The sequence below is a fragment of the Cynara cardunculus genome, assembly GCF_001531365.2.
Source record: "Cynara cardunculus var. scolymus isolate 2C chromosome LG 1, CcrdV1, whole genome shotgun sequence".
Lineage (NCBI taxonomy): Eukaryota > Viridiplantae > Streptophyta > Magnoliopsida > Asterales > Asteraceae > Cynara > Cynara cardunculus.
Genome location: NC_037528.1, coordinates 43,677,794 through 43,694,989, shown reverse-complemented (window position 1 = coordinate 43,694,989; position 17,196 = coordinate 43,677,794). Strand labels below are relative to the sequence as shown.

General features: G+C 35.5%; 2 protein-coding genes across 7 annotated transcripts; one reads left to right on the top strand and one right to left on the bottom strand.

The window, feature by feature from the left end:
- Positions 1-951: 951 nt before the first annotated feature.
- On the top strand, positions 952-13,518 carry LOC112515196. 6 transcript variants are annotated; one of them, XM_025121868.1, is made up of 18 exons: positions 952-1,059; positions 1,298-1,530; positions 2,774-2,878; positions 5,047-5,176; positions 5,304-5,341; positions 5,620-5,713; positions 6,973-7,056; positions 7,646-8,967; positions 9,041-9,172; positions 9,524-9,596; positions 9,887-9,926; positions 10,160-10,232; positions 11,158-11,223; positions 11,774-11,851; positions 11,932-12,104; positions 12,291-12,337; positions 12,712-12,958; positions 13,037-13,518. In XM_025121868.1, the coding sequence occupies exons 2-18, from the start codon at positions 1,307-1,309 to the stop codon at positions 13,381-13,383; spliced, it is 3,273 nt and encodes a 1,090-aa protein (XP_024977636.1). In that variant the 5' UTR covers positions 952-1,059; positions 1,298-1,306; the 3' UTR covers positions 13,384-13,518. The 6 variants fall into 6 exon arrangements, with proteins under 6 accessions (XP_024977636.1, XP_024977643.1, XP_024977647.1 ...); XM_025121875.1 differs by having other exon boundaries at positions 952-1,217; XM_025121879.1 differs by lacking the exon at positions 6,973-7,056.
- A 651-nt stretch (positions 13,519-14,169) lies between these two features.
- On the bottom strand, positions 14,170-15,549 carry LOC112506191 (zinc finger MYM-type protein 1-like). The gene has a single exon (XM_025110212.1). The coding sequence runs from the start codon at positions 15,547-15,549 to the stop codon at positions 14,170-14,172; it is 1,380 nt and encodes a 459-aa protein (XP_024965980.1).
- Positions 15,550-17,196: the final 1,647 nt, after the last annotated feature.

Sequence of the window (17,196 nt, the reverse complement as noted above, 5' to 3'; positions counted from 1 at the left end):
TTTTATTATAACTAATTATTATCTTAATTATATTTTAGATTTTTTATATTTAAAATAAGATGTTTATCCCTTATTTAATTTTGTTTATCTATAGTTAGTTACAAAAATTCAAAATGAAGCTTTAATAAGTTATACTTATACACAATTTACTTGTAATCTTAAATTTTAAGTAATACGCGTCAATAAACAATACTTTGTATATAAAAAATGATGTTCAAAAGTTTTTGTCAAATGTTTTATAATACACGGTCATTCAGGAGGTGTTTGAGATTGCTTATTTAAAACAACTTATGCTTTTATATAAAAGTGCTTATTAACTTATGTGGTATCAAACCGGAATTTTGTAAAAAAGTGTTTGGATTAGCTTATAATGATACCAAAAAGCAATAAGCTGATAAGTTGTTTTTTAGTGTTTGATAAATTTTGCTTATATATATAAAATGACCAAAAAGGACAGCCTTCCATAATTAAACTTATTTGATTTTTTAACATGTAAAAATTTATTTTTTCATCGTTTATAATAATATTTTTAACAAAATTATATCAGTAAGATTAATAATTTATATAAAAAAGATTAATAATTTATATTAATAAGATTAATAATTTATATCAATAAGATTAATAATTAACAAACATTAATAAAACAAGGTTACAATAGTAAACTGGTAATAAGCAGTTTTTTATAAATAAAAAATGATTAACTTATCAAAAACTGCTTATTACGGGCTTGACATCGATATAAACAATTTTATTTTTACTCATCCAAACGCTAACATTTAATTTATGTGTAAAAAAAAAAAACCCAGCTAAATAAACAATCCCAAACACCGCTAAGCTAATAATAATAACCTCTACTCTACCCACTCTCTCTTTGACATCTCCCCTTCCCGGTTCTCATGTTCCCTGATTTCGCTCCCTCTGTGTTCCGAACCTAATAGCACCCCTTGCCCCTCTCTCCCTCTCTTGCCCCCACCCGACAAGAATGGGATGAAAGTCTAATCGAAGGTCTCTCAAATCCCGATCTGCGCTCTCTCAGATCCTTGCCGAGAAAACTTTTAGGTACTTGTATTTTGCTTTCAAAGATTTCACTAAGGGGAAAACACCTCGAGGCTCGTTTCTGTTTTAAAACCTTGATGTGGAAAACAAAAGAACGATACTTTGCACACTGGTCGTAAAAATTATTGCTTAGAAAGAAATTCTAAAGAGAAGGATTTAGGGTACAATTCTCACCTGTGCCAGCGGCAGTTCAACTGCACAGGGATTGCGTAATATATGTAAGATTATATATGATTTACAGGCAAATGTGATGGAGAATAAACAATCCAATATGCAAATTGTTTTGGTGGACCAAGATGGTGACGTTAATGATGACGAAGGTCTTCCACCAGGAATTTCAGTTGCAAATTTTGATTATTCAGTTGAGAATCATTTAAAAGCTATGGATAAGATTTTGGAGTTCTCAGGGGAATCAAAATTTGAGTATGATCAATCTGAGATTCAACGAATGACTTCTTCTGTCACCTTTTTAAGGTAATTTCGCAAACTTGTTTTGTATGACCATATCTTGCTTGTGTGTGTTTATGGTTTATAAATATGTACATATTTGTTACGGTTATTATATGAGTACAATAAGTTTATACAGCCGCTGATCCAAGAAATTTTTGTCAGTCATGCTTCCTTCGTTCCAATTTGAAACAAGCTACATGTCCCTTTTTGGTTCAAGAAGATTAGGTTTTCAACTTCAAAATTGAAACTGATCTTTGAACTTATAAGAAAACTGCCAAATGCAAACACCATTAATTTTGTAACCGATAATGTTAGAATTGAAGTTGCAACAAGAATCTGTATTTGTTAGACGGAAAGTCTTCCCATATTGCAGTGATGAAAATAATGGGGAAAAGTACATATGACTATCTTATAATCACATGTAGTGCTTTTATTATACAATTCTAGTTCATTGTTGTGTTCATATTTTTTCACAAGAGTATTTGCTGTTTGGGTGGTATTCTACTACTTGTACACAATTATGCTTTTATAAGATTGATTTTTGCATGTAATGTCATCCTCAGTAAGACAACTCATAGAACAAACTGCTAAATTTATGAGACACTTGTCATGATTCAAGGGAAACATAGGTAAGGGTACAACAATGTATCAAATGTATATGATTTGCACTTACATTGATAGACAATACGTTGACAATTAAAGCATTTTTGAAGAGGGAGCTAAAGACCATCCAATTCGTTTATAGACCACCACAAACTTGTCGCTTTCTAGAGATTCAATCATGAATGCATTACACAGAGAACCACGATATCTTTCTTCATCGCTTTTGACCTCCATCACTGTACCTTTGTGGAATCAACTTTACATCTAAAAGGTTGATAATCAGCTTTTTAACTGTTTATTTGTAACCGTAGGGCATTAAACTTCTACTTGAGCCTTAAGTAACATTCTGTGATGCATGGTTAATTAAGTTAGGTATTGTTTACTTTTTGACTTAATGGGCTTAATGGCTGATTGGGCTTAATCGCACAAACATATCTGGTGTTACTTGCAGCTTAATGGAAAATAGGCCGTCTTATTCACACAACCCAAATAGCTCACTTGTCTATTATCATCCCAAAAAATTACCTTTCTTGCCCCTGATAAAAAATGCTCCTCTGATATAACCCATCTGGTTGCCCTTTTTCATGCTCTCTTCTCGCCGCTGCATCTCTTTCCTCCCCCCTTCCCCTGACGATTTTCCCTTGCCGGCTGCATCTCTTTCCAGCGACCATCGATCCACAACTGCATCTTATTCTGGCGACCCTCGCTCCACAAAAGAAGGAACACATCGAGTCCAAGAAATGCGAATCGATTCCAAGCATAATCTCATGTATGGATTCCGAACAAAAATAAAAACCTACTGTTCTCATCAATTCCAAGCATATTCTTGTGTTGTGTGGATTTATTTTAGGCAAGTGTTTTTGGTTTTGGTGGTGATGGTGATATCAGAAGTGGAGGAAGAAGGTAGAAGCAATGGGTTTTTGGAGCTAAAGGGACACCGCTTAGAAATGCTAAACTTCTAAGAAACCCTCTTTCCAGCGACCATAGAACCACCGACGCATTTCCTGTTAGATTTGATGAACATTGGCTTTTTTGGTTTGATTAGTCTGGATCTCCTACCCCTACCATATTTGGTTTTTTCTTGGTCGCAAAGATTCAATTTTCTCTTGTGTAAATTGATGATAAATTTGCTAACTATTTTTGGTTCTGGGATCTTGATTGACTTGCTAATATTTGACTTTGATTTAATTGGGGTAAACAAAAATTGTTTCAAGCATGTTCAAAAATTATATTGAAGTTTATGTTGGTCCCAAATGGGACGACAATAAACAAAAAATAATTGTAGAAGGGGGGTTGAATACAATTACATAGATTTTTTCAACTTTTAATTCTTATTGATGTATATCAAGAATTAACACACATAAATACAGATTGTTGCGGAATAAGGAAAGCATAAACCTAATCTAAACAATCCCATACACAGAAGAACTTACAAGAACAACATAAAGAGTACTTGCAAGGAACGAAGAATACTGGGCTTTCTTCACACACATGAGAGTAGGAGAAGAGAGCTGATTGCCTTGAGAATGCACTTACAAAATTCTGTCTAGGAAGCCACTTGCTTTGTGTCCGAGTACCCGAGCTCTTAGTCTTCCAGAGAACCTCTTAGTCATCCAGAGAGCCTCCTAGTCATCCAGAGAGCCTCTGTGTGCTCTTCCAGACTTGGTCATTATGGCTCAGCAGATCTCTGAATCTTCCATCCTTAGCCCGAATTGCTTAATAAAACTTTTTAGAGAAGTTAGGATCAATTTTGGTCCTAACAAAGCATTTTGCATGGGAGATGCACTCTGCCTTTTATACCACATGATGCATTAAATGCATAGGGACATTTGTCGCCTTGGGATAAGATGATAGGCATTGTCCTTTTTAACAGACACTGCATGCACAAAGTACTGTTCCATCACTTGTACTTCACCTGTGTAAGTATGTAGAGACAAACCTACTGAATAAGGAATGTCCCTATCAGGTACAAGGTTTGCAGAGATATGGTCAGTTTGGTAGGCAGATCTTCTTTCAATCGGCTAGTAGCTTCAAATCAACTTCAAGCTTCAAAACAACTACTTGAAGTCTTGGTGTATGTTTCAGATAGTTGATCCACAAAACTGCATCAGTGACCTTCTATCTTCACTTTGGCTATTCTTTGATTTTGCCTAGGGCTTTCAGTTTGTATCAAGAAACCAATATACAAAGAAACCGATAACTACTAAATGTTGATAGGATAGTAGGACAAATTGGAGGGTCATCACCAAATCAATAGGTGACCCAACAGTTTATCTTTTGGATGATGAGAGATGCAGGTCATGATATTATGTTTTGATGTTCAAATAGTTTTTGTGTTTCGGAAATATAATTCAGTTTTCAAGCAACATTTAGTTCATGCGAAGGGGTAGATCGGTCATTTCTGTCATTTAGATTGTTGATTCAGGAAAAAAGGGTAAACATCAACATATTTCTATCCAGACATACAAATGATTTCATACAAGACTTGTAGCAAAATTGGTAAACAACCCCTTAGTATTCCTCAAATTTGGCTGATTAGAGAATCAACTATACATCTCAAACTAAGCTTGGTTTATTTAATATAGCTCTCCCCTAATATAAATGAAACGAATTTTCAAATAAGCGTTTTACGAAGTTGGGACTGAGCACATCATTGTTGTACTACCGAACAACTAGTTTTGTTATGTCTCAGTTGTGAAATGATAATTGGTAGTAGTTGGACATGCATTAAATAGATAAATGAAATGGATGTTGATCATTGTTAAAAGCTGGACGATAAGCACAAAAATAAATATTAACTATTGTGATTTCAAGGTTTCTTATCTTTTTTATAAATATTTTCTATTTATTTATATTATTATATATTTGTTTAGCCACATGTTTATGCAAGTATTTTTGTGTGCATGTTATGAATTGAAGGTCTTAATTTATTTACAGAGAATGGAGACATTTCTGTTACCAACCTCAAGCTATTAGGTTTGCTTGCCAAAGCGAAGCTCCTCAGAGGAAGGATGTCACTAGTAGGATAATAAACCTAACTCAGTTTTCTTCAGCAGCTGTTCCTAAGGTAAAATAGATGTAATTGATTAAATATGCCAATTTGGTTGCTTTAATAATAACCACCTCAATATATCAGTTTTTGATGCAATATCGTTCAAAGAATGCTCACTGGCTTTGGCTAAATGCTGATGCAGGACATATCCGGTGGAGATAAGATCTCATCACATTCGAGGTCCGTAATCAAATTGCCTCTGTAGTTATGTTCTCATCTCTTGGATATTTTATACAAAGAACAAAACTATGCTTGTGTTGTGTGTTGATGATTGGTCACTAATGCACATTGTATGTGGGAGGAAATTGGAGGACATGAGATAAAATGATTTAATCTCTACTCAGCATATGGTCTTGATGTGGGTCCAAAATTTTGGAACTTACAAAGAAAATTTGAGCGTGTACTTGATATTACCTACCATTTATTCATAGATATTATCTTATTAAATCTTGTTGCAGCAAAGATTTCGTAATGTACGTTGGAGGTCTAGTTTGGGCGATGGATTGGTGTCCGAGAGTTCATGAAAGGCCTGACTGTGATATTAATCTTGAGGTATTGCTTGCTTACATGAATGCTTCTCTTGTTTATATTGAACCTGCTTTATATTTGTGGTAGCAAGTGCTCGATCATGTTTTTGTATTTGGAGTATGGCGTCCACTTGTAATTCTGCCTTTCCTTCAAAATGATTGTTGGCTGGCGTCAGTTAGGAACCATTATACATCCTACTAATATGGACTTGAAACTCTTTTTTTCCTAAGCAGCATAAATGTTAGTAATTGAAACTTTGAAAGTATCATCTAGAGGCTAGAAGGGTTATGTCCTATTTTTAATAAAGTTCATCAAACGTGTGTGCACAACCAAATCAAAAGCATGAGTAGTACAATTTAGTAAACCAAGGAATATGAAAAGAAAAATTTGAAAACACAGATTTTCATGGCCTGAAAAATCCCTGACGTACACTCAATTTCTTTTTGAGATTGTTGCCCTGTGGTAAACAAACTCCTCGATGTAACAGCTTTTACATGAGACTTTTATCTTCCTTAGTTGGGTTTGCATTGCTCCAAAACACTGTCTTCTGGGACATCTAAGCATGAATACCAATCTTAGCCAACCAAATTAAGAAGATAACTGCGCAACTCAATAACCAAAATAGGGAACGACTATAGCTATATCATGTGTCACCTGATAACGAGACTTCCCGAGCATGAACTGATGTTTTGGAGTACAACTATGTATTACAAACTTTCTTCTCTATAAACGAATAATAGAAGTTGAAGCACTATGGCTAAATGTCTCTCAAGACGGTGGAAGAGAGTAAGAGATTGCATTAATATATTCATGAATTGAAGCTCAAATACTTATCCCTTCAGAAATGTCTTGGAAATATGAGTGCGAGTGCATATGTTTTGAGCTTAAAGTCCATGAATTCATGAAGATCTAACCCTTGTGTCAAAATGATTTGGACACAGACAAACTAGACGCCTGTCTGTCATGTCTTGATTAATCCAACCATAAAGTAATTTCATTTTCTTATTACAACTGATATTGTCTGACCACAATGTTTTGAAAATCTTATTTTTGCATTCGAATTTTGATCCATTTTAGGGTAAACATATAGTTTTCATACTGTACACAATAATGCTAGAATTTGGGCTTTTCTCAAGATTTACTTTTGATTGGTTTGAGCTTTGATTTTTAAGTGAATGCGTGTTGTAGCCTGTTGGAGAAAAGATGTGTCATCAATGCCTAGACTTCAGTCTTGCTTCTTCAGTGACTTCTATACTTAAAGTTTGACTCTCTGTTCTTCTCAGGACTTCTGTTCTTTCAACTTTGACTTCACTCCGTGTACCCCGTATGTTTTGTTCTTCAATTTTGGTCGGTCTTGGAAGCTCCAGGTCTTTTGAATTTTGGTTTGTACTTCAATTATTCGCTAGCTACAATATGATATTGCAATAGCAGATGATAATATGAGTTGAGGGTATGAATTTGACCAATGTTTGGCAGTATTAAAGCCAAAGAGGTGGCTAATATGGATTCGACCCATGACAGAGATGCCTAGAGAACTTGAAGTTCCTACTTCTTTCTTCTAAACTTGGATATAGTTGCACACTTGCACATTTTCTACCAAATCTCCTTGTGTTATTTGCGAGAATTTGTCAACTTTTGTTCTTTATATACTGGGTGATGAAAAGGGACCTTAAAAATTATGAGTAATGACATGTGGTTGTAGTTATACAGCATGTTGACACATTCAGGTAATCTAGCCTTAGATTTTTCCTGGTTAATTTTGGTAGTGCAAGACTGATGTCGGCTGTAATTATTATTTCATACTATTTTACAAATAGATGTCTTATCCTTTTGCTTTGGGAAGCTAGTGCAAGACTGATGTCGACTGTCAATACATAAATGTTCATAACATTTTCCAAGCATAAGAAAGTTACCCTTCTATGTTCATTTAATATTGCTGTGGTAATTGCATTCCAGTTCATTGCTGTTGCTGCTCATCCTCCTGAGTCTTCATATCACAAGATTGGTGCTCCACTTACTGGAAGAGGTGTCATCCAGATATGGGGTCTTCTGAATCGTGGTCTGAAAGACAATGATGTGATTCCTCATGTCAAACGGAAATCAAAGACGAATTCAAGTAGTAACAAAGCAACAAAGCCTAAATCAACTCAACCAACGAAGCCAAGAGGGAGACCTAGAAAGAATCCCATCGATGGATCTATTAAGTTGTATGATAACAACCAGCATCTGCACGCTCAGGCTGTTCAATTTCCAGAAGATTCAACCAAGTTACTACTTACAGATGGGAGATCCCATGATATCCTTGAACTAGTTGCTACAGGTGTTACAAATGCCAAACCGAGTGCACCAAAAAGACCAAGAGGAAGGCCTAGAAAGAACCAACTAAAGGAATCAAAAGATAACTTAGATCATAGCAACAAACATCTGGAATCACTTAAATGGCCTGAGGTCGCATCCAACTTGAATAATGTGTACCTTGAAACCCCTGAAAATTTTTCCAAAGGTACTTGCAGAGATCAGAATGCTCCTGTAGGAGTTTCAACAGAGAAGCAACAGGATATTAGGGCTACGGAGACTATAAATTTCAATGTAGTTAAACCAATGGAAGGTGTTAGAAAGAAGAAAACAAAAGTTTCTGCAGATAATTTGGACAGTAGCAATCAAAGTGTGAAACCTCTAGCAGTTAAGTTCCCTGAGGACAACATCAATGTTAACAACCAATATCTGAAACCTCTAGCAATTACGTTCCATGAGGACTCATCAAAGTTGCCTGAGGTAGATGAAATTTCAATCGAGACCCCTGAAATTGTTTCCAAAGTAGATGATGGTAGTAAAACACATGAACTAGTTGCCAAAAAGGATTCTGGTCGAAAGCGGAAAGCTCACGATGAAGGACATCCTGAAAAGTCGGTGTTAATTGCTTCTACGTCAACATTGACAAAATGCAAATTGAGATTAAAGAGTGTGGAAACTGCTACCGATCTTCACTTGCCATCGCAAAAATGCGGAACCTCCCTTCTGAACGCTGATACATCCTCTGGCTGTGGACAAGATCCTATGAGATCAATTGAGGACAAAGCTGATCCTGTCCTCCTTGAAACTGATATGGATAGTCGCTGCATTCCTGAGGATGTTGCTTTGCCTAGACTCGTATTGTGCTTGGCTCACAATGGAAAAGTTGCGTGGGATGTAAAATGGAGACCTTCTGATACTTATTTTAATTCCAAACATAGAATGGGATACCTTGCTGTCTTGCTTGGAAATGGAGCTCTTGAAGTGTGAGATTTCTCTTCAGTTTCTCAATTTGTTCTTTTCTTCTTTAGTTGTTCATATTTAGACTTATGGATACAGGTGGGAGGTTCCTGCTCCTCATGCAGTTGAAGTTATGTTTTCTGCTTGCCGAAAGGAGGGGACTGATCCTCGCTTTATTAAGTTGGAACCAGTATTCAGATGTTCGATGTTGAAGTGTGGTGATAGACAAAGGTAATATTTTCTTGTGAAGTTCTATTCTTTGTTGGTGTCACCATGGATCTTCATTGTTCCAGTGATTTTTACTACCACTATTAGTTTAATGTAAATTTATGATGACATAATATTAATGGAATTTACTTTTCACTTGTGTGGATGGAATCTTTAAAGAGTTAGCTGTTCTATGGCTTTGGGTATTATTACCATGGCACTGTTGATTCTTTTCATGGACTAATTCATCTGCTATTTAAGTTCTATTAACCAAAAAATTCAAATATTGATGGCTCCTGCTAATTCCACTCTGAGCTTCATTTTACTTTTTTTTTTCTTGACCTCATTTTTTGTATTTAATGTTTTTCTGTACAGCATTCCCCTAACACTGGAGTGGTCGACATCATCTCCTCACGATCTCATTCTGGCTGGTTGTCATGATGGAGTGGTAATTTTAGCATTGTGCCTATATTTTTTCTGTTCCTTGAGGGTTTTTATGTATATACGTCTCTATTATCCTAATGTGTATGTGAAATATACTTCTTTGCATTGTATCATTCTCGCTGGGATCGTGTGAGAATAACAGCTTTGGTACATAGTTACATTCTTAGATATAGCACATTCACAAGCACTCATAGACATACACAAATATAGAAAAGTAGGTAATTAGTCTATTGCCACCGTTCTTGTTCACATAATAGCTATTGAAGTCAGACTTACATATTTCTATACATCTAGGTTGCTCTATGGAAGTTCTCTGCTGATGGTCCACTGAAAGGTACTCATGCTATGTATTCACTTTCCAGCTAGCAATACATGGCATGTGCTTGTATCTTGTGCACTTGGCATGTTTTGATTGTAATCTATTTAACATAAGGTAGAAATTGTGCCTTCGATCTCTCGAGAGTTTATACATGAAACCTACAGAGTATTCCTATGGTTGATGGTTTTTGTTAATTAGTTTTGTTATTTTTAAGAGTTGATTTCAGTTTTATATCTTTTGATTTGCAGATACCAGACCTTTGCTTCGCTTTACTGCAGATACAGTTCCTATAAGGGCGTTAGCATGGGCACCAGTTCCAAGGTCAGTCATTCTTGATGGATAAATATAAACCTTTTCATGTTAGTCTCACTAGAAATATAAAATAGATATTTTCTTTTTCACTCATTCCATTTCTATGTGAGGGCATGTTGCTGATGGTATCTTAATAAAACTTGTACTTGTTGCTTTAGTGCACTTAACATAAATGATATCTTTGTATGAATTATGAAATACAAGACGATACATTTTGGGACACTCTTAGTGGAGATGATAGTTTGGTTAACTCCACCATAGGCCTATATGTACACCAGTGAGAATTGTCTGCTTTAATTGTGTAGGGCATACAAAGAGGTAAGGGCTAGGTAAAGATTAACATGGCATCACTTGATGCTCTACATGTCCCAAAGCCTTGTTTATTTCACCTCTTCTGTTGATATCTGGTGGGATATATGACATCTTTGGTGCAACCACTATATAGGGTCCATGCAATCCCTTCACATTGCCTAGACAAACTTAAGGGTCTTGGCTCTTAAAAGAGTTGATGGCAACCTAGCAGGAATTAAACCTAATACCTAATGGTCCTTTAAGGCTCCAAGAGCAGTGATTGACTATAGTTTTTTATATGTACTTGACTTGTAATCTTTTGCTTTCTTTAGCAAACCAACACTTACAGGTTCAATTGGCTCAACTTGTTCATTCTGGAGTTTAGGCAAATGATTCAGAAGTCACCTCAACACATTTATCTTATTTACCTTTCTACTTGTGGTCAAGACATTTCATCATTCATGTATTGGTTCAAAGTTTTATCTTTTGGTTGTCTTGGCACCTTTTATCCTGAAAGAAAAGAATGCACGCTTGAATTTGATTGTTTCTAAGAATTTAATATTGTGGTTGTAGGTTGAGAAATTTAAAATACTTTTTTTTTGGTTTTTAGTTTTTTGAAACCTCTTTTTGTTGATATTTGCAGCGATTCTGAGAGTGCAAATATAATCGTTACTGCTGGTCATAAAGGTGCAAAGTTTTGGGATTTACGGTAAGGATATTTGGTTTATTCTGTGTGGAAGTCTAAAATTTTGTTCTAGTGATCATGATTGTTATGTTCTGCGTTCTGTAAGAAAATAATGTGAATGCATTATTTAACAATTTTTCTATACCTGATTTGCTATTTGATTTGAATCGAGAAAGGCCTGACAACATGCTTTGACCATTTGCTCTATCGAATTGATGGAAATGTTACATCTCCTTCTGCATCTTCTCTCTTGCCATAAATATTGATCTACAAGTTTTGTCTTCCTGATTATTACAACCATGATTATCTCAAATGATAACACTGTCTGTTGGAAGTTACACTCTCCCCACTCGCTCAATAAGTTGGAATGCGCATCTTAGTTTCTCTCATCTTCTGATTGCCAACTATTGTGTTTGTGGGGGTGTTAAAAGTCGCTCAGATGATTGTAGCAACCTGATTCTAGAGATATTTTCAATATCCACTACATTATCAGAGTGATATTTTCGTTACCCGGATGGAGCTTAAGTTGCATATAAACTATTTATATATCTTGACAAGTTGTTCGTCCTTGTAGTGATCCTTTTCGTCCTCTTTGGGATGTAAACCCGGCCCAGAGGATCATATACGGTTTGGACTGGCATCCCGATCCAAGGTATCATATGGTGTGGTTCATTCATTTCTGCATTTTGGGTTCGTTTTAACTCATAATTTTGCTTCTTTTTGTGCTTATAGATGTGTTGTTTTATCATTCGACGATGGAGAAATACAGATAATCAGCTTATCGAAGGCTGCATGTGATGTCCCTGTTACCGGTGCACCCTTTGTTGCGGCACAGCGACATGCATCGCATAGCTATCATTGTTCATCATCTTCAATTTGGAGCGTTCAAGTGTCAAGACTAACAGGTGAGTTCCCTGATTTAAACCGAAAATATTTTCATATCAATTGTATTTACAATCAATCCTTTTCTTCTCTCTCGCTCCTCCCCCCCTTTCCCCCCCTCATCTCTGACCAATAGAAGGTTGTTTATTTTGTATATTTGTATTTCGTAATTCAGAAGTTTGATTGACAATTTGCAAGTTGAATCTTAGGCATGGTTGCATACTGCTGCTCAGATGGTAAAGTTGTACATTTCCAGGTCTGTTTCTTCTTCTCTTCTAAACCATTCATTCACCAACTCCACATATAGTTTTGCAAGTTTGATTTGCCAAAAAAAGAAAATTATTTGTTTTCACTCAAAGGAGAGTGTATTTATTCATAATCCTGTTCACGATTCCGCTTATAAATCCCAAAATACGTTTATTTTCGTTTATCCTAAAATAAGCGTCTACTTTCAAAAGCAATTGTCTACTTTTATGTATGAGGCGACGAAAATCTGTCAGGATAAAATCGTCATTTAGTTAATTGAAAGGAAACATTATTTTGGGAGGGAGGGAGTATATCAGTATAATGCTTGGAAGTTGAGATTTGTATGGAATGATGATTGAGTTTATGAGTTTGATCTTTGTTCAGCTTACAATGAAAGCCGTGGAGAAAGACCCATCGAGAAATCGGGAGCCTCATTATCTTTGTGGAGCGATGAGCATGGAAGAATCAGGTCTTACCATTTTATCTCCATTACCCGACGTACCATTTCTGATGAAGAAATCATCCAAGGAATGGGGTGACACCCCGAGAACCAGACGCGGTTATAGATCCCTCTCAAATCAGGAGAAGAGAGCCAAGGAGCAAATGTTGAAGGAATGCCAACAACCTTTAGGTTTGTTTCATAAATTCTAATCATTTTTTGCTTAGCATATAATACAGATTTTGTTTTTATTCTTGTTTTTGTCGGTAGCTGTTTGTTACGATGGCAATAGCGATTCAGAGACACAGCAGAGTAGTAGTTCAAAGAAAGGAAAAAGAGATGATGAAGAAGAAGAGCTTCCTTCCAAGATTGTTGGAAAAAGAGATGATGAAGATGAAGATGAAGAAGAGCAAGAGCTTGCTTCCAAGATTGTTGGAAGAAGAGAGGACGAAGAAGAGCTTCCTTCCAAGATTGTTGGAAAAAGAGATGACGAAGAAGAGCTTCCTTCCAAGATTGTTGGAATGTATGGCGTAAGATGGAATACGAACAAAGGCAGCGAGAGGTGGTTGTGTTACGGTGGTGCTGCTGGAATTCTTCGCTGTCAGCACATTTATTAGACGTCTTCTAATCCTACAATTAGCTAGTAATTGCACATGAGGTCAATTTAGTCTTTTTCTTCTCACTTTTTGTAGATAGAAAATAAATTAGGGTTTAATTTATTATTAATTTTTTTTATTAACCTAGATATCCAACCTGCTATGATAATTTATTATTTTTTGATCGCCGTCTTCTTCAAAGCTACCGTCAAAAATTCAAACCCATATATGAAACAACAAACATGTTTTAAAAGACTTGGGATACATTTTGGTTTGCAGGATCGGATGAGATTTAGAGATTGTGGGATTAGATGAGATTTGGAATTGAATTTTATTTTAATCTCATGTTCAGTTTGAATAATTAGTTGGATTTTGAAATCCCACGGGTTAGTTGGGCATTTTACGGGATTTTGTAAGATTTATGTGTAAAAATATTTTAAAATATGTTAAAAACAGTTGTTTTGTAATAATCAAATAATAAAAAGATAATGTAATTATTTTTATAATTATTTATAATTTGTTTTTATATAAAATAAAAGGGAAGCAATTGCTCCTTTTCAGTTGTCTATTGTGCCATCAGTACCTCCATATTGTGTTTGAATCAGGGACGGATCTAGAAAATTTTCCATATGGTGGCACCATATAATTAATATAATATAATATACATCTAAAAATAATTACAAAAAAATATGGTTTTTATGGTACCGATAAACAACTCCTAAACTTGTACCCGACGCATTTTCATCTTTTGGAAACGGTCAATATATACCCAAAAATAATTACAAAAAGTATGTTGAGAAACAACTCCTAAATTTGTCCTCGACGTGTCTTCATCTTTTGGAAACAATCGATGATATCTTCGTTTTTAACATTACTAAGGACTTCCTTTTCTATGGTGCAAATGAGGGCAGAATTCAAAAAATCATCACCAATTCGGTCACGTAAATCTGTCTTGACAAGCTTCATCGCCGAAAAGCATCTTTCAACCGTAGCAGTTGCAACAGGCAAAACCAGTGTCAGTTTCAATAACCGGTCGGCTAAAGGATGAGAAAGATGCTTTCTTGTTGCCACCATTAATCTGGCGAGGTCGGCAATACCGTTTAAGTAGGCAAATCTGACATCATTATAAACAGAATGATAGTAGATATCAAGTTCATGCTCAAGAATGATCCTTTCCTTGTCTTCAAAATCTCGGGGATACATCTGACTCAACTTCAATAGGCTTGATTTGTTAAACTGAGAAAACGAATTGCGTGGATTCAAAGCCGCCATATTTTGAAGCAAGTCGGTACTTATCTCAACAAAACGATTACCAAACTCTCGGATCTGCATATCCAAAACAGTGTTGAATATATCATAGTTATAATAATGTTGATTGGTAATGTTCATCTTTTTCCTTGAATTTCTTGTATTAACATAAGCTTCAGCCATATCCAACTTCACAATCTTATGTTTATCACAAAAAGAATAGCATTTCTCCAAAACTTGATCAAACCCATTTTCCCTCAACATTTGTAATTGACCTTTGGTTGTTCCTATCAAATCAATAGCTTCCAAGATGTCTTCATCTTTCCTTTGAAGAGCTTGAGACAATGAATTTGTTAAACCTAAGATCGTTGATATCAAGTGCATATAAAACACAAATTCAAATGTCTTTAAGTATGATAAAAGACCTTTTGCTTGAAGCCGACTAGCTCCATTATCACCATCATCTTCGACATATTCAAGCACCTGTATAACCTCTGGAAACAAAGCAATTAAACTCACGATTGTTTTAAGATGAGAATTCCATCGTGTATCTCCAGCTCGGACAAGGGAAATCTCTTGGTTTAACCCCTTACCAGTCTCAATCTCCTCATTTCCAATTTCTTCTTGAATTCTCTCTTTGTGACTTTCTCGTAGCATATTTTTTCGTTTGCAAGAAGAGTTTACAACAATATTAACCAAAGCAAGCAAATCAAAGAAGTCTTTAACACCTTCGTGTTTTTTTGCAACCGCCACAACTACTAATTGAAGTTGATGGGCAAAACAACTCCGTCTAATTTCGTCTCTTTGATTTGGGTTATAACTTATAATTTTGGGTCTCTCTGATGGATCCCAAGGAAGATCGTTAACATCAATCATATTGTTGGATGCATCATTATTACCGGTTGATGATGAAGCTTTTCGCTTCAAATATTTTTCCATAATGAATGAGAATCGTAAATCTAAGTAATRAAAACAATAATAAGTAATCAGTATTCAGTAATGAGACAATGAGTAAATTTGCAAATCAATAATAAAATCAATAATGAGAGTTGAGACAGTAGACACAGTAGCTCAATGCCTCAATACTCAATTGCTTATTGCTCAAATCAATTTCACTTTCACATTTTTATTTTGCAAATCTACACTAGACRGTAGRCACARTAGAGTGTAGACAGTACTCAAATCAAATGCTTAATCAAATCAATAATCAATTTCATCAAGAGTAAAATGTATACGGTATACCTAAACCTAATCAAGTAAATAATCAACTARAACTAAAAATGTATACCTAAACCTAATTGAATCGATTCTGAAATGAAATCTGAATAATCGTCCGAGTTCRAGTGAGTGAGTTTCGATTGATCRATTCTGATTTCTGAATCGTCCGAGTCCGAGTCTTCAAGAATCAAGACTCGGTCCAAAATCGAATCGATTCTTCTTGTTGACAGTGTCCCTGCCTGGTGGTGGCCCTGGTAACCTGGTTGTCGGTACTCGGTCGGCTTRTCGTCCCTGCTCGTCGTTCACGCCCTGATTACAGTCGCGTCGCTCACTCGCTCTGGCTTGTCGTTCACGCTCGTCGTTCACGCTCGTCGTTCTCGCTCTCGTATCGCACAACTGCAGTATGCACAACAGCACAAGCCGGGCCTAAACTCTAAAGGCAAAAATACGATTTGGGCTTTAGGAAATTAGGCCCTAAACTAGTAAACTCTAAACTAAAGGCTTTAAAAACACAAACTGTTAATTGGGCTTAATCATATAATTAAATTTTGAAAATGTTAATAAGTTAATTGGGCTTTGCATTTTATTAATTTGGACAATTGAGCTTTTTTTTGTTTGGGTTTTAATTGTTATGTTTGAATAATACGGTAGCACTTTTCAAAATAATACGGTAGCACCTTCCAAAATAATACGGTAGCACCGTTAACAAACCTAAATTTTTTACCCTTCGGTGGCGAAATAATACGGTGGCACGTGCCACCCATACCACCCTTACAGGTCCGCCCCTGGTTTGAATAGAATTTGACAATGGGTTTGAGTCAATGATTGGAATTTTTTTTTCTAGATCTTGATTCGTGAAGGAAATGACTTTTACATGGAAATGAAAGAATCTGTAGTTAAATGGGATACAAAAAGAGTTTCCTACCTCATACGGCTAGCAGTCAACTCTTATAAAAAATAGAATTCAATTCTATTTCAAATCCTACAAACCAAAGCACACCAAAGATTCCAAATCTAAATCCTTCGAATTTTAAATCCTTCGAATTTTAAATCCTTCCATTGAATCTAAATCCCTCAAAACCATTTTATCAAACCAAATGTCCTTTGAGTGCTGTTTGGTTCATAAAATTGAAAGGATTCTAGGAGAATTTGAATGATAAATTTCTTTGAACAAATTCCAGTTCCTTTGTTTGGTTCATATTGAATGAAATCTTTTAAATTCAATAATTAAGTAATTCATCATTTCTTGGCATAAGTGAAGAAATTGAATTCTATCCCTTTGCATCCACATTAACTGTTGGTCCCGTGAGAGTCTACAAGAAGAGAAACATTTTGTAGAAGGGGGGATGAATACAAACACAATATTTT